This window comes from Takifugu flavidus, chromosome 4 (assembly GCF_003711565.1).
Source record: "Takifugu flavidus isolate HTHZ2018 chromosome 4, ASM371156v2, whole genome shotgun sequence".
NCBI lineage: Eukaryota > Metazoa > Chordata > Actinopteri > Tetraodontiformes > Tetraodontidae > Takifugu > Takifugu flavidus.
The window spans coordinates 12,717,556-12,743,068 of record NC_079523.1 but is presented as its reverse complement, the minus strand read 5'-3'; the positions used below and the strand labels follow the sequence as shown (position 1 = coordinate 12,743,068).

The 25,513-nt window shown below is 39.2% G+C and overlaps 2 protein-coding genes across 16 annotated transcripts in view; both read left to right on the top strand.

The window, feature by feature from the left end:
• Positions 1-14,715, top strand: part of LOC130524872 (membrane-associated guanylate kinase, WW and PDZ domain-containing protein 3) — a 109,624-nt gene extending 94,909 nt beyond the window's left edge. For 2 of the 4 annotated variants that reach the window (XM_057031358.1, XM_057031362.1), the window contains 14 exons: positions 266-457; positions 1,448-2,095; positions 2,317-2,358; positions 4,461-4,492; positions 6,213-6,378; positions 6,483-6,577; positions 6,654-6,861; positions 7,062-7,244; positions 7,648-7,833; positions 8,294-8,393; positions 8,691-8,727; positions 9,110-9,247; positions 10,656-10,794; positions 11,737-14,715. In XM_057031358.1, coding sequence (XP_056887338.1) covers positions 266-457; positions 1,448-2,095; positions 2,317-2,358; positions 4,461-4,492; positions 6,213-6,378; positions 6,483-6,577; positions 6,654-6,861; positions 7,062-7,244; positions 7,648-7,833; positions 8,294-8,393; positions 8,691-8,727; positions 9,110-9,247; positions 10,656-10,794; positions 11,737-12,716 — 3,146 coding nt within the window. In that variant the 3' untranslated portion in view covers positions 12,717-14,715. Of the gene's footprint in view, positions 1-265; positions 458-1,447; positions 2,096-2,316; positions 2,359-4,460; positions 4,493-6,212; positions 6,379-6,482; positions 6,578-6,653; positions 6,862-7,061; positions 7,245-7,647; positions 7,834-8,293; positions 8,394-8,690; positions 8,728-9,109; positions 9,248-10,655; positions 10,795-11,316; positions 11,407-11,736 lie in introns of all 4 variants that reach the window. The other 2 variants (XM_057031363.1, XM_057031361.1) reach the window with 2 other exon arrangements.
• A 2,432-nt stretch (positions 14,716-17,147) lies between these two features.
• Positions 17,148-24,784, top strand: im:7151449 (complement decay-accelerating factor). 12 transcript variants are annotated; one of them, XM_057031369.1, is made up of 13 exons: positions 17,148-17,350; positions 18,976-19,065; positions 19,160-19,259; positions 20,178-20,248; positions 20,411-20,593; positions 21,814-21,993; positions 22,141-22,212; positions 23,078-23,116; positions 23,190-23,231; positions 23,309-23,360; positions 23,446-23,484; positions 24,157-24,232; positions 24,308-24,784. In XM_057031369.1, the coding sequence occupies exons 1-12, from the start codon at positions 17,269-17,271 to the stop codon at positions 24,212-24,214; spliced, it is 1,008 nt and encodes a 335-aa protein (XP_056887349.1). In that variant the 5' UTR covers positions 17,148-17,268; the 3' UTR covers positions 24,215-24,232; positions 24,308-24,784. The 12 variants fall into 12 exon arrangements, 8 of the variants coding, with proteins under 8 accessions (XP_056887349.1, XP_056887348.1, XP_056887344.1 ...); XM_057031368.1 differs by having other exon boundaries at positions 17,151-17,350; positions 18,880-19,065; positions 21,904-21,993; XM_057031364.1 differs by having other exon boundaries at positions 17,154-17,350; positions 18,880-19,065.
• The last annotated feature ends 729 nt before the right edge of the window (positions 24,785-25,513 follow it).

The following is a 25,513-nucleotide window of genomic DNA, read 5'->3' as shown; positions in this document are numbered from 1 at the left end:
CTAAAATACAGTATGGTATTTATAACTTGTGCTTTAGTAGATTGTGATTTTTGATTGCCCAATCTCATTGATTTAAATTTAAATTAGTCAATACATTTGAAAATATTTCTGTCCATTGACTATGAACATCTTGTCTAGGCTTGAATATTGGATTTAAACCAGAAAAGACAACAAAAGCACAGAACTCAGTGATTCATTTGTGAAATTTTTGACCAAGATTAAATGTACATGTCACATACACCAAGCCCATGTGTGTGTTCTGCAGGTAAACGGGGCACATCTGGATTCACGTCTGATCCCACACAGCTGGAGGGAGAACTGTACCACACGTCACTGAAAAAGAGCCCACAGGGCTTTGGCTTCACTATCATTGGAGGCGACCGAATCGACGAGTTCCTGCAGGTGAAAAACGTACTGAGCGACGGCCCCGCTGCCCATGACAACAAGATGGGATCTGGTGAGCGGAATCTCTACAAATACAAAAGTGTTAATGGACTCTAATGGAGCCAAATCATGAAACTTAATAGTTAGCACTAGATACTGATTCCTACAAGAAATTGAAGACGTAAATAGTAAGAATAAATTTAGAAAATTCTGTCCATCTGTTATCTTTATTCCTTAGTGGGCACGTAGGGGGCTGGGATCTATTGCAGCTGCATTTGGATGAGAGGAGAGGTACACCCTGGATAGGTCACCAGCTCACTGTAGGGTTAGAACAAACATCCATACATGCTTACATTCATAAGAAAAATGTCAGGTCACCAATTTACCTAACCCCAGCATGGAAAAGAAATATACTGCACAAACTAACAGATTTAGTTTTTTATCTTACCCATTGCCCTTCAAGAAACATCTGAAGTTGAGGTTTTTCCTCAGAAGTAGTGTTCACTTAACCTTAACTCATAGCTATAGAAACTTTTTGCGCATTCTTTTCCTTACAAACCACGTCTTGATGACAGGTTTGAAGATGTTTCCGCTCTTGTTGCTATTCTTATAACCCACCACCTGTATTTTTTCATTGGGCAAAAAGAGAAGTTATTTGGCTGCTGTTCTGTTCAGTGGTTCAGGCGTAGCAAAAATATAAAAGCAGGAATTTTCAAAAGGCAGTGAGGAGCAAATTGATATCTAAGAGAAAAGCTCCATTAACCAAAGAAAAAATGATGGAATGTAACTAAGTGCAGTCCATTTTCTATTGCTTTGAACATCAATGCCACCATCTTTTGTATTTTGAAAGCAAGTTGAGTATTATTTTATACTTTTCACTGTCTTTAATAATTGTATAGATTTTTCCTTTTTTATCCATTTCTGTAAGAAGACACCTGACAGGCCTGTTTTTAAGATAATTTATGTATAAGCTTATGGTAGTTTTTGAAATTTATGGGAAAAAAATGCATTCCAAAAGAATTTGAAAATCAATTTAAAAAGTTTTTTCCAACCTCTGTTTTAGGTGATGTCATTGTTGAGATTAACAGAATGTGTGTGCTGGGTAAAACACATCCAGAGGTGGTGCAGATGTTCCAGTCCATTCCTATCAACCAGTATGTGGATATGGTTCTGTGCCGTGGCTATCCCCTTCCTCCAGATGTGGATCTCAACAACGATGACCCACTTCCACCTCCTCCTCCGCCCCCAGCCTCCCAACCACAGCAGGCCTTGCACGGTGGGGAGGTGGTAACGGCTGTGCCCCTCATCAACGGGCAGCCATTGCTTGTGAAAGGGGACGTCCTGCATGGTTCTTCTCAGGACCTCCACTATGTCACTGTGGATGCAAGTGGGCGGCCTGTTGTGGCAGCCATCCCCAATGGAAGACAGGGAGATTGTGGTGAGGTGGCCACCTCAATGCTAAACCCGGAGCTGGTAAGCGTGCCTCTAGTCAAAGGGCCCGGAGGATTTGGATTTGCCATTGCTGACTGCCCGCTTGGCCAAAAAGTGAAGATGATCCTTGATGCCCAGTGGTGTCGTGGCCTGCAGAAAGGTGATGTCATCAAGGAGATCAACAGGCAAAATGTTCAAACGCTGAGTCATGCTCAAGTGGTGGACATTCTGAAAGACTTGCCAGTGGGAAGTGAGGTCAACGTCATCGTACTGCGAGGGGGTGAGAGTCTTTCTGTCAGACCTTTAAATGCTTCGTTTTTCTCAGAGTATGAAAAGCTACATGTCATCCTTTTCCATTCGGCATTTAGTTTAGTGAGTTTATATATCTAAACATAGACACTTATTTACAAAAAGAAAAAATAAACTTTTTTTTTGCTTCTCTAAATTCTCATTCATTGATGTCATTTTAATGTGCTGCTAACATCAATACAATTTCAACAGTCACTCTGGGAGGTGATGTCAGCGTGCTGATACTGACAGGAGGTGAGGTAGAGATGTAATTAGGCATGCACACCGTATGGTAGGAGAAGACTGTGTACAGCCACTGTGCATGTAAATAGTCACTCCTGCAGCCAGATTAGTAGATCCACCTGCACGTCTGTGTGCTGTTGCAGACAAAATGGCACACCTCATTCTGACTATACCAAGGTGTCAAGACTTTTGCGAACAAGTCTCTGCTGAAATTCCTTTCTATGCCAAATGTTAACCAACATAAATGCAAAATCCAATTAATTGGCTATAAAAAAATAGTTTACGCCAAACCAAGATGCTCAAGATTCTGTCAGATGAAAAACAGTTTTGAGTTTTTAGAAGTAAACAATTGCGGCCAAATCAATCCATTAATCCGTCTTATACCGTTTTCCACATGGGAGGGCTGGAGCACCTCCCAGCTGCCTTTGGTTGGAGTACCCCCTAGGCCCATCTCCAGCTCATTGCAGAGCCAACATACAGGTCAAACAACAATTCATCTCCATATTTACGCCACAGGAAATTTTCGGAATCATTTCGGAATTCCGATTCACCTTTCCCACAAATGCATGGCTTTCGTCTGTGACCTCAAAGGGATCCGAACCCGGAACCTTCTTGCTGTGAGGTGATAGAGCCAATCACTTCACCACCTTGCTGACCTGCAGTTATATAGATTTTTGTTTAAAATAAGGAATTTAGAAAATCTAATTGATGTATTGTATTCTGTTGAAATTCCCTTTTCCCTGTGATCAGCAAGAAATCTTGCTCGAATCTCAAGATAAAAAGAACAAAAGCTTATGTGGTGCAGTCCTTCTCTTAAGTTCTTTGCAGGGTTTTGGTAGAGGAGGAAGTGAATGACAAAAAGAAAAAGTTTAAAAGGCGTTCTTTTGAAGTCTGTCCCGCAGCCCACGTACTCTAGTTGTACTTCCAGTTTCGCTGTTTTGTCTTGGTCACAAAAACAAACTGTGTATCTCACACTCTTCTCACATGGTCCTACTTTAAAAATGATAAATCTCATTTTGGCATAATGCAGTTGATTACAAGACGGAGAGCAAGAATTACATAACGAAGAGGGAGGGTGTGAACCCTTCAGATGTCTCCTCCATCTCTCTCCGCGCCCCCAGGGATGCACTGTGTAAGTCCATGAACCCCTGGATTGGCTTTAATCATCAAAAAAGTACCGGCAATTTCTACATGTTTCTACAACCATGGCAACCTAAAAAACTGCAGTTAAATGTCTACAAAGGGAAGGTCCTTGGGGTCCTCCACCTCACAATTACACCACACCCTTCCTCATAAATCTGCAGAACACCCAGCATAGTTTACCCTCAATGACGCCATTACCCTGTTCGGGGATGAAATACAGCACGATCTAGTCGGGCTAATCAAATACCATTGTCAACCATTGACTTTAGAGAATGGTTGCTAGGATGATCATTCTCCCTCTTTCTCTTTGTGTATGTGTGTCTGTGTGTGGTGGTTGGGGGGGGGCAGAAAATGTGTTTCAGGTGGGCCTGCAGCACATGTTTTAATGCCTTTGACAATTGTTGGATTGGCAATTTGGCAGTGAAGCATGAACATACTGCTATGTCTCTCCTTTTACATCAGGCTCCATTAACCCTTCCTTGGACTTTTTGGTCCAACCACACAGCCTGTGGGCTCCAGAGTAGTGTTTGCTAATTTTCTGTGTGGAAGTGGGAAGGGGTGGCTTGGTGGAGAGAAGGGGCTTCAAGAGATGATCTGTAGGGAACAGTGCAAGTGCTTTGAGATAAAAAGTGTGGGTGTCATGTGCAGCAAATTATATGCATGGATTTTGAATACCCTCACCCACTGCTTTCGCCAGGCCCTAGGCTTCCATGTATTCTGCTCATGTATAGCCATTATATTCTCTATGTATCTTTAATCTGATATATGGGTGCATAGTACTTTGCCTAATGGAGCATCCTTGAGTGAACGCTTGATTTCCGCACCCTGTTTGCTGCTTATGACCAGATCTGTGGCATCTCAGTCAGTGAGGCACTGCCATCTGCTGGACTTTGTTCCAGACACTGCTGCTTACACATCACACGTGCAAAAAAAAGTATTGACATTTTCCTCTTGTGTGTTTTTGTCCATAGGTCAAACATCACCTGTGAAAAATCTAAAGCCTGTGAGTAGAACCATATCCTTCCTATTTCATTATTATTCCCCAAAGGGATTTATGCTGTTAATTTTCAAAACATTTTGACCTTCAGCTTATTTGGTAAGCCTCTAAATGGTGGTAATAAATATAGATTGTGTTTTTCTACACTGTCTTTTAGTATTAATTGCTTCCTTTCATTATCAGCATTCTTAGTGCTATTGTCAGGGGACTGCTGTGGTAATAAAGCTAGGATGAGCCTCTATTTAGATGCAGTGGTGTTATTAATGCAGCCATTTTAGATAAAGAAAGTTACCCTTTGTACATGAATGGACTTGTCAAAGCGACAAAGTCTTTTGTCTGTCTTACTCTATTTAATATTCGAAGCCAGGCACATAACTTTCAAAACATTTCAAGGAATTCAAAGTAAAGAAACAAGCATTTCTGAGAACTGAAATTACTGTTGGGGTTTTATACATCGCTGTTGGGTGCTCTGCTTACATAATAAGCCACATTATCCTTTAATCGTCTTGGGTGCAGACTGTCCAGACACAGCATTATGAATAAAATGGATAAAAATATAAACAAAGCAAATATTATCTTATTCTTCTAGTCTAATATACTTTATGTATATAGCATACATTACAGCAGAAAACTAATGGAAGACCCTTGAATAAGCAAGAGCATCAAAGAAGGCTGACGGACGGACGGACAGAGGGAGGGATGGGCAGACAGACAAAACACATGTTAATAACATTTAATACTGATTTACAAATGAGGGGAGGAGGTATGGACAGGTATGCTTCTAGTGCCCTGGTATCAATCTTAAACAGATACAACCTCAATACCACCACTCTGACCTCTGCTCTCAACCCCCCCTTCAGAAAAATAAAAACCAAAACATCACAAACACATCGTCTTCTGACTGCCCTCATAGCTAAGCCATTGTCAGTGGGCTCGCCCTCCCGCCAGAAGGCATACCCAAGTGAGTCAAGGCTGCAAAACAATAACGTGAGAATAACAATCATTTGGTTGCTCACCGCAATCATTCAAGCCTGATCTTAAAACAATCATGGACAGTTTATTAAAATGAATGAGGTTGCTGAAAATAGAAAAAGAAACTTTGCCAGGATAAAATAAAAGAACACTGCATTCTTTTTATTTTAATTTTTTGTTTATTTGTTTATTTAAATATGATAATTTCCCAAATTATTTAAGTTCTTGGATTTTTCAAATGCAATGCTGGGTAATCTACAGACAAAAAAATTATCTCATGCCTCTGAATCTATCTATCTATCTATCTATCTATCTATCTATCTATCTATCTATCTATCTATCTATCTATCCATCTATCCATCTATCCATCTATCCATCCATTTTAACACAACAAATTGTGGAAAAAGTGACAGTGTCTGAAAACTTTCTGGCCGCACCAGTAATACGAAATTTGCATGGAAGTGTAAAAATGTAATATTTTATGTGGCTCCATATATTGACTGAACAAAAACAGTTGTTTTACATCGAGACTTGCACAGAAAAGAAAACCCCAGACAAATGCTTTGCATTTTACTGGGTGTAAACACTGAAACACAACTATGCCCTGATGGTCCACATCTTTGTGTAAATTTGCAGTTATGACTGTTAAAATAAAACATTTATTATGCAAAGTAAACCAAATTAATATACTAAATAGAAACAATGTATAGCTACATGTTGAGTGTGATTGTTCTGGGTATATCTTTCAATTTAGAGACAGGAAATGACATCCAGCACAGAGAATTTGGACATTACCACAGACTTGGCCCCCCAGGTGCTGCCTTATGACAACAACACAACTACCCAATTTGGTGCTGACTCCCCCAAACGAGAGGCGGCGGAAATGTACCTGAAGTCCAAAGCTCTTCTGGAAAGCAGACGTAAGCATCGACATGGAAATTTTAAAGTCACAGTTTTTCATCTGCTTCCATGCCATTCAACAGTACTCAATGAATGACAGATCACTAATTCACTAATTCTACAGAGCCTCACACCAAAGACATTGATGTTTTTCTAAAGCGAGACATTGAAACTGGCTTTGGCTTCCGTGTTCTGGGAGGCGAAGGTCCACAACAGCCAGTAAGTCTATGAACAATCTTGTGAGAGATTCAGTATATGGTTGAAATATAATACTGTTGTTCTAACCCTCTTTTAGAATGTATTTCCCCAGGTCTACATTGGGGCCATCGTGCCCAACGGAGCTGCAGAGAAAGATGGTCAGCTGAGAGCTGGAGATGAGCTTATTGGCATTGATGGAGTGATGGTGAAAGGTCGGTCGCACAAGCAGGTGCTGGATCTGATGACCAATGCAGCCAGGAATGGTCAAGTAATGTTGACTGTACGCAGGAAGGTAATCTACAGAGGTGAGGAATAATAACACTAGCTGCACCAATTTAGGTATTTTACCACTTTTGTTATTGAAATAAAAGCTGTTGGTTAAATGATTTGCCTTATGAAACTATGCTGTAGACATTTCATGTATATTTGTTGTAAATTACATGGAATCCCACTGGGAAAACCCACAATCATAGGCAAACATGCTTTAGCCATAACATCTTTTCAGAAGCAACAGACGAAGAAGCTCAGGAAATGACCCCAGTGCTGCTGAATGGTTCTCCCAAGCTACCTCGGCTTCCGATGCCTAGCGCTCTTGACCACGAGTCGTTTGACATTACGCTGCACCGCAGAGACAATGAAGGTTTCGGCTTCGTCATCCTCACCTCCAAGAGTAAACCACCATATGGTGGTAAGTTCCCAGATGCTGCTTTGTTTGCCATGTGCACGAATTCACAATACTCTTTATGGAAATGCTGAAAAATCCCATTTATTGAAAGCAATAGAGCAGGACAATAAAAAGACGGTAAAAGAACACCGTTGCTGGACAAACAAGTCTATAAAAATATGTTGTAAGGAGGGGTTTAAATGAAAGTTCTCAAAAATTTAAATGCATTACTGGATGCCTCTTAAAATGTTGCAATTTTGGAGGGTCTTCTTTTAAGTTACTTTTGAATGATGAGAAAGATATCTGCATCACCTCCATCTGTAAATAATATGGTCAACTTCAAATTTGAGATGGAAATTTGGAATTATTGGGAATGCTATGAAATTAATTTTGATTAATTTCTGTGTCTTCCAATACCTCTTTTCAGTGATTCCACATAAAATCGGCCGCATCATCGAGGGCAGTCCAACTGACCGCTGTGGCCTGTTGCACGTGGGTGATCGCATCTCTGCCGTAAATGGGCGCTCTATCATTGAGCTCTCTCACAGTGACATTGTCCAGCTGATCAAGGATGCTGGCACTGTCGTCACCCTGACTGTGGTTCCTGAGGATGGTAAGTACCCATGCCACTGTTTATTACAGCATAAGTTATATGTAGCTTTTAACTATATTTTTATTTTCTGACAAAATTTGGTTTTTTTTTAAATCCAGGTGCCAATGTTCTATCTCACATTGTCTTTCAAAGAATTTCACTAATCTCTGCCAGTGGTCAGAAGGTACTCAAAAGTCAGTAATCCACGTGACCTCAACCTCGTATATGGCTTCATTCTTTTGAATGCCAAAATGTCACAAAAGCTTTTCAGCTTTCACAAGTGCACTAGAACAAGGACTTATGACACATGCTGGCACTGCTCTCTTACATATGGGGAACGTTTCCCACATTGTAAGATAAACATCAAAGGATGCTGATTCTGTATGTGCCTATGGGTAGGAAGTGAGAAAGTAAAGCCGCTACACATTGTTTTGATTCCCTTATCCCTTTTTCCTCTTAAAAATATTAAAATGTATTTTAGAATACAAGGGGCCCCCATCTGGAACCAGTTCTGCGAAACAGAGTCCGGCTCTTCAGCACAGAGTTCTGGGGCAAAGGTCAGCAGGATTGCAGGATGAACAGTAAGAACCCACAGGGAATTGCCCTGGATGAGATGGTTTTTCTCATTAAAGATGCTGGAACTGTAAAAGAATGATTGTGTATAGTCTAAGGCACATAATGCAAGGCAGAATTTAGTGTGTAATGTAATCTCCTGCACTGAACTAGATTTTGAATGCATAATGTTATATCCATGGCCTGCAGCAGGCTGTTCAGGGCATATTTTTTGGAAGAAATGCTGTTTGTTGTAGTTACACCCAGAATTTGGAGGCAAAAAGGGATGCACTAAAATGCTCTGACTTCAAAACTCTTCCATTTAGTGAGCAGGGAACGCTGTGTGTGACAGGACCTAACCAGGTAAGAATATAGCGATTATTTGTGCTATCTTACCAAGTACTTGTCGAGTACGACTGCTGCATGTAGCTACTCATTAAAATGATTGCATCCATAATAAATAAATATCTGTTGAATTCCACATCTTTAAAACCGTCATCAAAACACACTTCTATGAAATTGTCTTAATCTCTGCCTGTTGTTTATGTTTTTATTCCTTATTCATTTGATCTAAAGGTTTTTTTATGTTGTTTCTGTCTTTGCAATGTATTTGAATTGATTTATAAATGAAATGTGTTTTAACTATTGTCGTAACTTACTGTTTGCTTTTTGTAAGTGTTTGTGTATTATGTAAGCCTGTTTTTATGTGAGGCTTTTAATCTAATTTAACTTTTATGCTTTACAGGGTTGTTTGACGGTGGAGTTAGAGAGGGGCCCCAGGGGCTTTGGCTTCAGTCTGAGAGGGGGAACAGAGTACAACATGGGTTTGTACATCCTGAGGATGGCTGAGGATGGACCAGCTTATCTAGATGGGAGGATCCATGTGAGTGCATCTGTTCCTAAGATCTGTTCCTAATATTGATACTGAACTGGGAAAAGTGGTATTTTTGTGAAAGGAAGCTGGAATGTGGGGCCCTGAAGGGCATGCCCTCATTATTTTGCAGCCAACTTAAAGCATTGTGTGCTTTTTTATTTTTTATTATTTTTATTTTTTGGGGGGGGAGGGTGATAAAAGAAGTTTTTCAAATAATGAACATTTATAAAGTTAATTTCTATTACAGCAGTTAATAGAAAGTTAAATAATCACATGCAATACAATTATCACATAAATATAACTAACTGTAAAGAATATATTTTATATTTAAAATTTAATAATCTATAATTTATAATCTCTATGGTGCTTCTTATCTTCATTGACACATTTCAAAAATGAAATAAATGGGGGTAATTATCACATAATTCATATAAGGATGAGAAGGATAATATAAAACTGAGCTAACAGAAAAAAAGCTGCAGCTAGTGGGAATCAATCTTGCCTGACTTCACGCAAGGACAGAAATGCAGTGTGTATCCTCTGCCGTTTATCTCAAACACATAATCAAGCAGGAATCTAATCCATTTCATCCTGAAATGTTTTACCGTTTCCAATTAAAAAAGCATGTGTGCTTGTGAGACAGACTACATTCAGAGCAGGATGCACATTTTCCCTCTTCAGATTAATTCCTTCACAACATGACATAATTACATATTAAATAATTAATGTGAGGCTGGCAGTACATTAACATTTAGCAAGATACTGTATTTATAGCAGTTTTCTGAATAAATATCAGAACTGTACAAAGTTGAATTTCTCTTGAACCAACAATTCAACACACCAGCTGTGCATCAAAGTGACACTCGATCTTTTATCAAAAGTATAAAAAAGCATGAAATGGACAGAGACTTAAATGATTTTTCCTGCTTCCAGAGAGCTACAAATGAACTTATGTGCTCATCACAGCATCATCTATTGCAGTGGAGCTCAGCGTACTTTGATCAATGAATTGGTTTTAGTTGTACAAGGAAAATCATTCACGTAATCATCATACTGGGATTTAATGGTGCATGTACACATATTTTTTAAGCACAATGTTACACCAGGTGACCCCTCTTTTTGTTGTGTCATTTGACGTCTATTATGGCATTTTAAATTAGGCTCATTTATTGTCATGTGTCTTTATTCTCCATGTCATAAAGCAGAAGAATCCAACAGTCTGTAAAGTTTGATTTCAACAGTTCTAGCAGAAATTCATTGCTCGTGCTACAGTCCCGATCATTTCATTTTTCTTGGTCATCATCAATAATCTGATCAATAACTGTCAGAATTCTTTGAGCATATCTACACATCCCTTTTCTAGTGCATTGTCCCTTACTGGGATCTGTATATTCAGGTCTTTGCTTATTTGTAATAGGTTGGAGATGAGATAGTGGAGATTAATGGAGAGCCGGCACATGGCATTTCCCATACACGGGCTATTGAGCTGATCCAAGCTGGAGGAAGTAAAGTGGTCCTTCTGCTGAGACCTGGGGCAGGGTTGGCTCAAGAGAGCAGTAAGTAACATCCCAAATCCAAGGTTTCCCTCACAGATTTTAATTTTGATGTCCTGTACTAGGCAGATCTTGTGGACATGCGCTGGTACAATTTCATCATTTCAAAAAGTAGTTTAGGTCTATTAAATTCTTATGAAACTTCAGGAGGTATATGATCACTATCTCTGAACATCACCGATTTAAAAAATGTCGTCCATAACTGTGAAACTACTTTTTAGATCTAATGTTGAAGGAAAGATAATATATCAAACTTTTATTTGAAAGGTTATGGATTTACAGGAATTGGAAACACTGAGTAGGACGTGTCAATGTGTGTTAATGTTAACTGCACAAAACTCAGCGGTACCTATAGTGGGGCACTAGAGCCAATAGTGTTCACAAATAGGATCTGTCTGTTGTAAATTCATGTGTTTTGGAATGCTACTTGTATACCTTATGAATCAAATCATATGATTGTCATTTTGTGTTGTTTTCTAATACTCATCTTCCTTCTGGCTCTTTTTCCTCTTGCCTCTGATGCAGGTAGTGCGTCTTCTGCTACCATTTGCTACTACACTGAACATCAACACTAACAGTTTCACCACTTTTTATGGCCTCTTTTCTCTTAACTTGGTAATTCTTCCTTCTATTCACCTGTGATTCTGATAAATGTCCTCAGCAGTGCATTGGTTTCTTGTGCAACAATGTTCAAAAGTCAGACATGCACATAAATGGTCAGAATAAACACCCACTGCTAAGCAAGATTCAGAGATCAGAGAAGGATTGCAGCCTTTAGCTGTAGCTTTAGAACTAACTAAATATCCAACTATATGTTTCAGCACCATGTCTGAAAATGCAAAATGCATCTCACAAAACATTTATCTTTTTTCTTTCTAAATTTTCAATACACGCATAATGTGTGGCTGGGTAATGCCTATATGTAACAATGTTTGCCTCCCACAGGTCATAATGGTCAAAGAGTCATTTCACCTGCCAGCAACTCTGGAGAAGTGTTTTTCTCGGATACATCTCTTCACTCCCCTTCATATCCAACTGGGGCTTCCATCTTTGTTTCTCCACCCAACTCTGGCAAATTGAAACATTCCCACAGCTGGAGTAATATAACTCCAAAAGGTCTCAAGCCCCATACAAGCAGCAGCAGGGGCTTAAGCTCAGTGAAAGAGAGTGTTCAGTGGGCAGCAGAGCCGGTAAAAACACTGTCTTCAGTATCCCCCAAGAGCATGAAATTTTATAAGAGGACCAGGGACCCAAAGAAACCAGAAGAACTTTTTTTCAAAGCCAAAGAGCAACATCATAATTCCAAAAAGAATCAAAGCCAGGGACCAAAAGAAGTAGTGGGAAGGAACAGAACAAAATTTTGTCCAACCAGCCCAAGGAAGTTTCCTCAAGCTTCAGTCCTACAGCATCAGCAGGAACCTCTCCCAGGATTAGGAGACTCAGCCTACAGACACACCTTAAAAGGACCGGAGAGCAGACAGGGACCTGGGGTAGAAACTGAAGAAAAAAGGACCAAGCCCAGCCTTGTGCAGGAAAGACAGGCAGAGAAATACAGGATATCATACAGCCGACACCCGCGGCAAACTGCTCCAGTCAGAAATAGTTCAGGTAAAGACTCAAGACATAGTCAGACTAATCAAACAAATCCAGATCACAGTACCACATGTAAAGATGCAGGAGAGTCCCTGCTGACTTCCAGTGGCCGACAGAGGAGAACAGGTTCAGCGGGTTCCCTAAAAGATGCAAAGGTTCATGGAGACAAGTTGTTTTATTCCAAAGACGCTGGAAGTAAGACATTTTCCTCTATAAACAGTATCCCAGACACCCTGCAGAGCAGAAAGGCACCTCTCGGCCCTGGTCCTTGGAAAGTGCCCAGCTCAGCCAAGATCCTCTCTGAAGCAGAAGCCTTTCGCGACCCTTTGTGATAGAATATTAAATCACCCTCAGTCCAGCCGGACAAGGTTATATTAGCAGCATTAGTCCATAGATTGTTGTCCTCAGTTCTTCCATGTAACAAGAGCAGATGGAGCCTGATTTGTATTATCACTTTCTTTGCGATACAATGTGTGGCATGTAGCAGCTCTCCTCTGCCACTTCCCTTCCTTCAATACGACGTGGAGGACAAGCATGTGTGCGGCATACCTAAGAGAGGCTCACCAGACATTACTTTTAACCCAAACTTTACTTTTAAACATGTGCCACTCCAGGAGGCCTGTTTCTGAATGACTATTAGGGCAACACTCCACCCATTAAATTGCAATGATCCATATGCAGAGAAGAAAAGAAGGGTCCATTGCCTGCAGGATGGTCCTCATGAGACCTTCATCATGGGGCTTTGTCATTCCATCGCACCTTGCGATAAAGTGACTTTCTTTTTCGCCCCTGAGATTTTGGTCATTGCATGCAATCTGTCCTTTTTGTCTTTGTTTATACTGCACAGGTTCTTCACATCACTGGTAGATGTTCCAATTTTTTATGAGACGACGAATTTCTAATGCAACCCACAAAACATACTACTTTACCCAGACACTGGACAATTACCATCAGAAAGACCATAAACTTGTGCTTTCATATCTTGTTTACCCTGTCTACGATAACTAATGTGTAATTAATGGAGATAGTAGATTATTATAGGTATATGTAGCTGTACTAAGCCATGTCACATTTTGATATATACTTCAAGGATTTCAACCATGTTATTTAAGCGTTTGCCATCTTTCCAATGTACTTCAGTGCTTGGGATTGTCAAGGGTCTAAAAATTTTTTGTTGAGTTTAGATAGCGTGCAAACCGCTGTATTAGATGTTTATTCAAAACATGTCTTATGGTGAAATACAATATATATTTGAATGTTTTGAATGTTCTAATTTTTAAACGCCGATTGAATTCAAATGCACTGCATCTGCCCTTGTAGCATAACACAGCATCCATGAGTTGTATCTAAACAGTGATGTGATTTGCTGCCAATGTGTTAATTTATTATTTTTCACGTATTTATTTATACTATTCTTTTAATCCAAAATCTTTTTTCTCCTGAAGCCAATGTGGCAGTTTTTATAATGCTGTTTTCTGAGTCACGCCATTTATGGTTTAATTTTAATAAGGAAGGAGAGAAGGGGGAAATGAGGGCAAAATGGAATAAACGAGGGTCTTAAAGGTACAAATGTACTGATTTCTGTTGTGACATTATGTGACATGGTAATTTGGAGAATAATGGAGCTACAGATTTATGTCAAAGATATAAAAAGGATGCTCAGGAAAGATAGAGATTTGACTTCATTGAATATGTGAGTGGGGATGGGTATAGCTGAAATATTTGGTCAAGAAACTGAGTCAAAATAATTAAATGAGTAAATCAGGGAGTGCTGGGATATCAGGGAATGCTGTACAGTAGCAAATGTGCAATAAAGTCAATGATGTGGGCATTTTAAAGGTGTGCAACAAAAACCTGATATTAAAGTATTATATGGTTAAAATGTACTACTTGGCTTTCTATGAGGCAGTCAGCACCAGGATCACTGGGATGGATGAATGGGGGAACTATTGTAGACAGGGATACTGTCTTCTTGTTTTGTTTTGTTTTTTATTTTGACCTTTTTGCACCTCAACTCCACATTATTCTGTGGCCTTGCATTGCTTCATTTGGGGAAAAAAAGAAGAAAAGAAAATCCCTGTGGTATCTTATACATTATGTAGGGGCTGTAGATGTAAATGTTTGTACATTGTACAGCACCTTTATAAATACTTGCTGAGTGCTCTCTCTGGGGAAAGAAACATAGAGGTATATTAAATTGTTCCATTATTTTTTTATGTAAAAACATAATAATAAGAGGGAAATATTTAAAAATAAATGGAAAAAAGATAAGATAATGACCATGGCATGGTATTCTGTTCATGCACTGAAAATAAAGGTTTGTTGAAAACACCTTTTTTCTTCCCTGTACTAAGATACATTGCATAAAATACGTGACAGGTGCCAGAATTCAGGTTCTCTTCCTCCATTCAACTCAAAAGCCAATCTGCACGTTGGTCACCATGATGGTCAAGAACCTCCAGCCGCTCAGCCGCCACCCCCCCCCACACACACACACACACACACACATTCCATCACACTCCAAACACAGCTTTTCAACTGGCACTCCTTGTTTAATCCTTGTTCAGCTCCTGCACATATTGGTTCTTTAATTTCTCATTTGCCCGAGATTGATGTGACTGATTTAGAAGGTTACCGTAAGTCTCCTGAACAGCAACTTTAAAGAAGAAAAAAAAATACAAGTATTAAAATTATGACTGTAATTGATGGCACCAAAACTAATCATTCAATTGTCAAAGACCAGTTTGTCACCCACACTTATTTGAAAATACTCTTTACTGGTAGGATAATGGTTGTCTGATGCATTTTTTTTCCGAGACTCATTTGTGGCAGTATTTTACCTACCTAGCCTACAGTACTCCATCAGACGTCATTTTAGAAAGCACTTATTAATCATGAGATATCATGAGACATCAGATATTTCTCATACATGCAACATTAATCAGTTTGCTAGCTTCTGTGTGGCATTTGTAGAACAAAATGACATCAGCAGCATTTTATGAATTGTGATACCAGAATAAAGGCTAGGGATAAACCTAACATTAACATGTTTTCTGGAGCTGTAAAGTCAAAGCTGTATTAATGTTCCACCTCCTAATTAAGATGATGAATAATAAGGTCCAATTTGGTTATTATTCAGTCCTTGACAGATTTTTGAATGCTTCAATGATTTTGAAATATGATTTGTCTGTGCATGATTACCACAACTCCTTTTGTGCTTCCATTAGGTTAATGACCTTGATGGGGGATTAAATGAGACCCAATCAGCCAATCAGAACCCGGTCATTGGAGACCATCATTAGCAGAATTGTATAGCAATGATAAATGCATGAGACAATTAGAAAAAGTGCTAAAAAATGTGAGTTGAGCGATCCTATTGAAGGTACAAATATTGCATAATTTGTGGAGTTGTTTTTTTTTTGCAGATGAAAGCATTTGGCAAAAGATTTTCTGTCATTTTATATTAATTTTTTTTTTTTAAAGGAAAACTCCTGTTGTCACTCAAGTCCCAAAATACAGTATATGGATAAATTGATTTATTTGGAAACAAGTGTGGAAGGTGATGTGAACGGGTATGTAGGATGGTCAGTATTGGAACAAAAGATCAGCTACGACACAAAGTACACACTTAAGATGGAAAAAATGTATTCCTTTTTGTGGACGGGAAACAGTTAATAACTCTTGGGATGAATAGTCTACTTCAAGCCACTAGGTGTCGCCAATAAACATTCTTCACATTAATAAAAGTGAGTATAGACGACAAAATCCAGTCTTTGGAAAATGGGCCGACATCAGGAGGATATTTTTAATTAAAGTAAAGTAGTTGTTTAGTCTGGTATTTGAGTATTATATTTTCTAGCCCATAGAATCGGATCAGATGTTCCTTGATCTTCTTTGGAAAACTGTTAAGAACATGAGAAAGCAGGTGTATAGCACAGATCAACAATATTTTGGGCGACTGTGCCAGCCTTGCTGAGAGGCCCTTCTTAGGTTAGCTCTCCTATTGGGTGAAGATCTTAACGCCTAAGGACGCTGTCTTAATCTCTCGCTTGAACGTTTAAACGAGCTGTTTGAAACAGCTGGAAAAGATAAGTCACACAAGCTGCCCCTTCACTGGCCTTTAACATTAAATTTTGCTCGTTTTTAAGGTATGACCTGCTCTCACTAGGTCATTTTTTATTTCTGGGATTAGGCTGTATATTTGGTGGCCTTGGGCATTTTCTACACGCAAGACATTAAAGTGTGTACAAACAATAAGAGCTTGTTGCCAGGTTTCTGTGTCATACGTCCGTGGGTTTCCGTGGGTTGGATTTGTGGGTAGAAGGGCCCTGTCAGCAAACATCTATGGTATTATGGAATCCTTGGAATTTACCCAGGGCGTGTGTGTGTGTGTGTGTGTGTGTGTGTGTGCGTGCGCACGCGCCAATCAGCCACAACCCTTTTGTTGAAACTTATTACGCAGTGTATCCATGACTACAACCCAAATCACACTATTGACCAAGCTTGCGGGTGTTTATACCAAGAACAAAAAAGAAAAATAAAGGACCCCCATTTTCCTACTACACGCCCATGATGTCACATACATTTAGATCCCAAGTTATTTACTGCATGGAGACCCTGTAATAACATGCATTTAGACTCGTCTTTGGTCACTTTATTGGACTATGACTCAAATATAAAGCCTATTGGACAGACAGACAGACAGATATTTGTCCTTTTATTCTGAAGGCACATCTTTGCTTCCTGTCAGTGTGAGCTTGTTCAAGCTAACCTGACTTCGTTGACGGATCGGGGGGAGTGTCGCTGACAAGCGAGATTAGTTTGTTCCACCAAAAAGTTGCGAAAATAATTTCCAACAGAAGTTTCGGGAACTGTGTAGCCGCCATGGAACGTTTCGTGAAAGTATGCACAACGCGGGGAGTGAAAATCCTTGTGTTTTTACACCTAATTTTCGTGAATGCAGCAGGTCAGTAATGCCATCCTCCTCTTATCATTTGTGTTCTTAAGAAGAGAAGACCAAATTACTAGAAAAGCAGCGTCAGTCTTTCTTGTTTTTAAATTTAGAATTCGCAACTTGTTAGACAAAGTCAGCGCATTTATAATATGTGGGTACCCTAAACGTTTTCGGAGGTGTATCTTCTTATTACCGTAGATCAAAAAAAGAAAAAAAAGAGAAGAAAGATAGAAACCAGAGCAGTGTTATATCTTCAGAGGTAATTACAACTCAAAACTCCAAAAAGTATATATGGGCTATGGGTTATGCTGGGACAGAGAGGATATATGGGCTGGTTATGGTGGGACAAAGTATATATGGGCTGGTTATGATGGAACAGAGAGGATAATTGGGCTGGTTATGGTGGGACAGAGGATATATGGGCTGGTTATGCTGGGATAGAGAGGAAAATGGGCTGGTACGTAGCAGAAGAAAAAGCTGTAAACATCTGGATAGACAACAGGTCAGAATGGAAAGATCTTTCATTCATCTGCCCTACGTTTGGAGGTGTCCGCACGTCCAAATCCCAGTGCTGCTATTTTCACATTCTATAAGGGCAGACTTTGTTTTTTCATACAAAACCCCCAGCTACAAAGTAAAAAAATATTGAAGTACATCGGCCAGTGAAACAGCATAACAACAAAGTTGTGCCATAAAACAAGAAACTATTTCTGCTCTGACTAAACTGTTTAAACTCTTGATTAAAGCACTGAGGTCCTAGATGATAATATGTGGTGTTTGGACCAGATTGCATTATAACAAAGCTGCCTCATGTAAACACATAAGGACACAATGATGTCCAGATGGTTTTTCATGTTCAACTTTAGCAGAATTGTACCAACTTATACGAACACACCCAGTCAATGTGTGAAGCTATAAATTCACAGTGGGAGAGCACTTCATTCTTATCGGAGTAGGAATATTGTAGGTCTGTTATGAAGTAAAAACCAGGAAGGGATAACTCTTCCAGCATTAACTCTACTCCTCCCCAAAACTAAAAGTATTAGTTGGATACACAAGTTTAGATTAGTCCACAGTTCTCACAAACATTTGAGACAAAATGCATTTGGTCTCTCAAAAGTTATTATTTAATATTCAAATTTCTTTTTCATTGTTACTGAATGCACTTTGCTGTATCTTGAGAACTTCTTTTGAAGAGCGGTAGTTTGAAAGATGAAAAAAAGGTTTTGTTCCCTGATTTATACATTTAATTTTTTATGTCGTGATCAACAATCAAGACTTTTCTGATTACTTTTTGTTTTGTAATGGTTCTTATTGTCTTATGACTTTCAAAGCAACCACCTCCGCGCTGCTGAGTAACTCAAAAAGAATTGTTTTAACTAACTGAAGCTTCAGTTCATCCACTTCTCCGTCGTAGCTGCATGTATTGTAGATAGTCAGTGAATTTTCATTTTTAAATGCGATTCCATTAATGTACGTCAGATGCACCCTGGCTTACTGTTGATTGTGCTGCTGAATTCTGTCTCCCCCCCCCCCAACAGCTCAGTGTCAGAAACCCCAGGCAACAGAAAATATTGTCTTAAGCGAAGCAGCGCTTCTATTGAACAGTTTTCCTGAAGGCTCTGAAGTCATTTTAGAGTGCGGTCGAGGATACGAGAAAGAAAGTGGTTCTGGTGCCACAGTGTGCACTAATAGGGAATGGAGTAAACCAAACCTCATCTGCAAAGGTAAGTGCCAACTGTCTTAATTTCTAAAGCAGATTTTATTTTGTATTAAATGGATTTATTATTATCAATTGGTGATGCTGTGTCTTATTCACAGAGATGGACTGTGGACTGCCAAAATCTGAGCCTAATATGAAATTCAATACCAGCCAGGGCACTCGGTTTCGTGCACTGGTGAGAGTATTTTGTGATAAAGGGTGAGTACACCGAAACAGAAAGTATACCGTCCTCAACATCAAAAGTATACCGTCTTCACATATTCAAAAAGCACTCTTTCCTTATGGAAAAGCTGTATTGACGCCACACCAGGAAACCTCAGGAGATAAATCCTGAGGCCCTCTTTTCAGAACACGTTGCCGTTTCGCTGATTAGAATTCTGCCCATTACCAACGACGGAGCTACTCAGACATACAGTGATGGCGATACTGATTTGATCCCCTGTTGATTTTGCAAGTTTACCACCTCACAAAGACGTGACCAATACATATTTTTTTATTGTGTTTTTTTTTTTGTTTTAACAGAGTGAGACAGAATATCTCTTGTGAAAAAAATTATATGAAGGTTATACATTCATTTATATGTCATAAAGTGAAATAAGTGTTTAATCCCCTACCAATTGGCAAGATGTCTGACCTCCACAGACCTTTTATGCATCATACATTAGACTTCAAGAATGTTCTCTTAATTTCAACTCATGTATATATGACACATATTGAGCTAAAACCTAGAAGAAAAACAGACCACTGATGGCACAATAATATGCAAGGTGGGGATGGTTCTGAGGAATGTGAGTCATCGTTACAAGGTTCCCTTGCTCAAGAGCCTCACGTTTGGGCCCGTATGATGTTTGACAGTAAACCCCAGAATGATTCAGAGAAGGCTTAGGAGAATAGCATGTGGCCAGGTGTATCTAATATTGTGTCTCTCTGTTAAAATAATCCCAACATAGAAAGTATGGGCTGTTCATGTCTTTATAAGAGGTGAAATTTACAAAATCATCAGGGGATCAAATGATTATTTCTTCCATTATAACTAACTTTGCTAGTCACTGTTGTACAGTATTTATCCTTTCTCAGAAGAGCAGTCCTGTTTATTCTTTCTTCTGCTTTCAACAGTTACTATCTCAGTGGATCCAGCTTCAAACAGTGCTATCCCAGAGGATGGGTTGGAAGAGCCAAGTGTAAAAGTAAAAGTCTTTTATAATACATTTCAAAAATCTTGCCACTTCCAAAAGCCACAATGGGACCTTATTTCATTAAAGGCACAATTTGTAATGGAAGAGTTTTAGGACTTTTATAGCATGTTTCAAGGCAAAATGTTTTTGAGACGTGTTTGTATGTCTCCTCAGTTGTAACATGTGATCAACCTGGTAATGTGACCAATGGCATGAACTTGTGGAATTCTGAAGACCGCCCAAAGTATGGAGATACCATAGAATACCTTTGCAATGGAGGATACACCCTTGTTGGAAAAGAAAAGATTGTGTGTACTGAAACTGGCAAATATGACTCTCACCCTCCTGAATGCCAAGGTTAGTGCAGTTGAATGTGTTGCACCTATTACCCAGACCTTTACCACTTCTAGACCACTATAGTAACATTAAGTATTTTTTGATTACATGTAGACACAAACAGCACTGACATTTGCTTCAGTTCAAACCCTAAAACCATGTTGGTTACTTTAGAAAAGTAATGGACTCAAGCCCCAACCTCTTCCCTGCTCAACATATTTTGGAATTTGTTCTGCCTCATCTGTTTAAGTCATTTAAACATGGAAATCACACGCCTTTAGGGCACTTCAACATGAAAACCCCTTGCATCTACTGTATATCAGTGAGTGAGTGTGCTGATGTAGGTGTGACAGAGTGTGGAAAGGCTGGGGTGGGACAACTCTGAATACTGAGTATTCTGCAACAAAATACTCTAACATAAACAAGATGGTTGTACGTGTACATACACGACACATCCAATAAAAGATGAAAGGATAAAAAAAAGGAAAATAAAACATAAATCCAGTTTAGACAAAAACAAACAGAACACCAGTTTCTTGCACACTTCCCAGATCTCAAGAGTAAAGACTCTAGATCTGTTTAGGATTTTGATGGAGGTGGGTAAAAAAAGTACAAAAAGTTTATTTTAGGTTTTGGAATATGGCCCTCCCCACCTGCCTGAGTATGAACTGCTCACAGGTGGGCTGAAGAAGGAGCTCTTTAGTCCTTCCAGTAACTTCATGGCACTCTGTACCAGGTGCTGCAACTTTAATTAGGACTTTGCGGAGAGTTTTATGAACCATGCAGTCAGCCCGGACCTGATATTGCTCTCCATCACTGCCTTATAGACTAAAAACACGACATTCTGGCCAACATCAAACAACCTCAGACTTTGTAAAAAAAAAAGAAAAAAAAATACAGCCTTTTCTGTAAACAACAAACATAACCTACATTATCCCTCTAGCTGGAGAGGTTATCCAGGTGGATGCCCAGATACCTGTACAATATGACCTCTTTGATCTCCTCCCTGTATATGAAGATCTCCTTGTTTTTTTGGTGTTGATAATGAGATCATTCTTGTCACACCTTTAAACAAATCTATGATGCAGTACAGAGACGCACACTGCATATGTAAGATGTATGTATTTCAATCAGCAATAAGGTTTCTGCTGATTGAAATATATGTCTGAAAGCAGGTAATGAATTATGAACCCCTCCCCCCCTTCCCCAAGAGAAACTTGTTTTTTTTCTCATTCATGTAGGTGTGACAAAAGAGAATGGAATCACAACCGTAATGATGATGTCCACATCTCCGACAACGGATATAAAAACAAGCTATTTCACTGTCACAGTAGCCTCGACTGAATCACCGGCTGCCACAGCCCACCGAGATAAAACTATCACGACTAGTGCAGCAGCAACCGTCTCGCATTCAGAACAAGGTACCAAACATCCCCAGAACCTCACAATGATTATAGAGCAGGTTTTAACAAGGACGGATCCTGCATGCATATAAGGAGTCTCACCCTGAGATGTGTGTTCCAATGCTGTCCAAACTTGATATGTCATTATGGCAATTCTCTCCAAAGGTAGCAGACACATGACGAAAGCAGCTGCTGAAGGCACTACAGGCAGCGTATCATCAACAACATTGCTTGAAGGTATTAAAAAACTGAAAGAAAATAAGATGAGATTTGTAGAGGATGGTTCAGTGACTCTTAAAGTGTAACACACTGACCTGTGATTAGTTTGTTCCTGGTGTTAAAATTAAAATGTGTTTTATAATTACGTCGTCATAGTACAGCCCTATTTTCTAAAATATTTCAGGGTGAAAGTCAGCTCAGTGTGGGAAAGATGGTGAAATGGTGAAAAGTTAGTCCATGGATTTGTTATTTGCAGGCTGGAAAAGTGTAATTTATTATTGTCAGGATGTCCATACAACTCTTTCAGAAGCCTCCAGCTAGTCCAAAATGCTGCAGCTAGAGTTCAGACAGGTATTGACAAAAGAGATCATATGACTCCTATAGTGGCTTCCCTTCATTGGCTGTCCATTAAATCTAGAGTAGTTTTGAAAATTCTTCCTCTGACCTACAAGGTATTCAGGGGCCTAGCTCCCTCCTACCTGGAGGAGCTAATAGCATCTTGTAATCCACACTGACCCCTTTGTTCTCAGAATGCTGGTTTACCTGTGGTCATCAGAATCTTCAAAAGTAGAATGGGTGGATGAGCATTTAGCTCCCAGGGTACAGACATGATCATGCCAACAGGCACATAGCTTCCTCTCCACTCCTCTCCTATTCCTCTCCTCTCCCCTAATCCTTTCTTTCTTTTTATTCCACAACTTTTTGTCCTCACATTTTTCACCATAAATTAATAAAACAGTACAGAACAGCATTCCTGCAGATAGGTTTTAACATCTGGTCTTAATTCTATGCTCTATAGATAAATTATGACCATTAATGTTACTGTAAATTTAATTTACCGCTTCAGTTCATTTCTTTGTAAAAGACTGTAGTGTGCTTGCAGACTTGAACCAAGGGACTGTAGATACTAACAAAGATACAGGTGAGTTGTGTTAAACCCAAGGAGAAGTATTATTTATATATCTATTTCTTATACGTTTGTGTTTCTCTTATAGGACATATAGCTGTTGTACTTGGGGTGCTGTGCATTGTATTAGGTAATGTACAATTTTATCACCAAACTCTCTAAAGAATATGACTATAAACCTTTTCTAATTTATTATTGCCTTTACAGTTGGTTTTACAACTGGTCTTTGTGTGCGCAAGTTTCTTCTGAGGAGAAAAGGGTAAGAATGATTTGCAATTAGTTGCATCCAGCTTGTCTTTTGCTCTTCTGTTTTGTTTGCATGCTCTGCACTTAATTTCAAACAGACACGAGCGGATAGGGAGGACTCCAATGGTGCCTGCATGGTAAATTTTCAGCGTTTTATTTCGTACAAGGGTGCAAAACAGGCACACAAATCAAAATCAGCAGAGAGAAACAGGAGGAGGAAGAGAGGTTTTAGGTTTTAGTAGGGACAATTAGATGCTGGTAAGGTCCAGGGTACGGGTAATTAGGGTTGAGGGAGGTAGGGAGAAGAAGTTGGGAGGGAAGAGAGAGGCAGAGAGGACAGAAGACTGGCAAAATTGAAAAAATCAATAACAACAGATAAACAAAGATGTCAAAAAGTCAGAAATTAGTATAAGCTGCGCTATATTTAGATTTTCCAGTTTTTTGTTTTTTGAACTCCATATTTCATTTTTTTCCGGACTTGAGCTAAGGAATTACGGAAGTTCACGGGAAATCCTGCAATATGACCAGCTATGAATGACATCAGCATGAAAGGGGAACAAAAATCCAATTCATTCAATCCACTTGGATTCAGTCATGGATAATGCAGTTCACAGGCTATAAAACTAGGAACACTTCATATTTATAAGTTATTCAAAGAATTCAAAAACATTTACCATAAAACGTTTCATTTGGTTTTGCGCTGGTTTCACTAACACTGGACTCAGCATGTCAATTATACTTCATATATTTCCTTATATATATAAATAACTGCAAACATCCTAACACAAATTCCTTATTTGACAATATAGCTCATATGACACCAGAGAAGACGTGAAGCCGGAGTTTTTACAGTTCCAAAATCTCTAGATTGCCCGCCTCACCAAGGTACTTGTTGATGCTAAGCAACTGTGAAACACTCAATGTGGAATACACTCTGCCTTATTTCCATCTTTTTTCCAGTGGAAATCTTGTACAGGTAGCTTCAATTTAATATCAAATGTATTCGGATGCTGACAATCTAAAGAGCCAACCTGGACGGACAATCAGCAGCAGCAGCAGCAGCAGCAGCTTTCCTCTCATTCAGTGAAAACTTCAACAAATAGTGTTGCACTTCAAATGACTGATGTTAATTTAAAAGTACCAGTTATTCAAAAGCACTTTTTTACTGATATAATTTTGTATTTTCGCTGCATTTTATTATTTGTATGTAATTTATAATTGTTAAAAATTGTAAATTGTATTACAATTTTGTATACTATTTACGATAACTACTGGAGTAAATGGCAAAATTACCTCTATATACACTGATGTCAGTTTGAATTTTTGATACTTGTTAAGAACGTGAACACAGATGATTCAGGAGAAATACAGTGTGGTTAATTTAGTCGGCTGTAAATTGACACTGAAATAAAAACGTCTGCATTCTCTGCCTCCTGACTTTCTATTACATATTCCTTATTGTTCTTGTGTTCTCTTAGAAAATGAGAGGAAACTTTTCAGAGCACCTCATTGTTGATTCAAAGAAAACTACCTGTTAATAAAGTATCAGTTTGAAAGGTCTGTACCCCCCCCCCCCCATTGAGGATTATTGAATGAATCTTGGAGGACTGATCAAATTAGACATAAAGTAGAAAGCAGCATTAGATCCTGCAGCAGGCCCTCATAAATGCCCCTGTACTCATAGCCCCAAAACCTACTGGGTATAGACTCCATTGATGTTGGCATGGGGGCAATGTTGTTGTAGGTAAGCACTGGAGGTGAATGAATTTTGGCCTATATTAGCTATGTTTTTAGTAGGAGCGAATGGCACTGTTGTGTAATGACACATGATCAGCTGGCTGCATGGCATGTCACATATCTGTACAGTGTGCCCGACCATGCGACAACAGTGACTGATGTCTTTCAAAGAGCCAGAGAGTCTGTTTGAAGAAGAAAAAAGAATAAGAAACAGACCAAGAGGGAATTCTTGAAAGACAGAAACTGGAAAATGGAAGAAAAATGGTTGACACTTTCCTGTCCTTTGTGGCAGCCATGTAACTACTAGCTTTTTCTATTCAAGCACTGGTGATACTGGAGATGGGTTTGAACCTACAGTTCTTTGATGTTCTTAACCAACATGTCTCTTTACAATTCTGCTGGTCCGTTTCAAAATTTATTACACTCAAC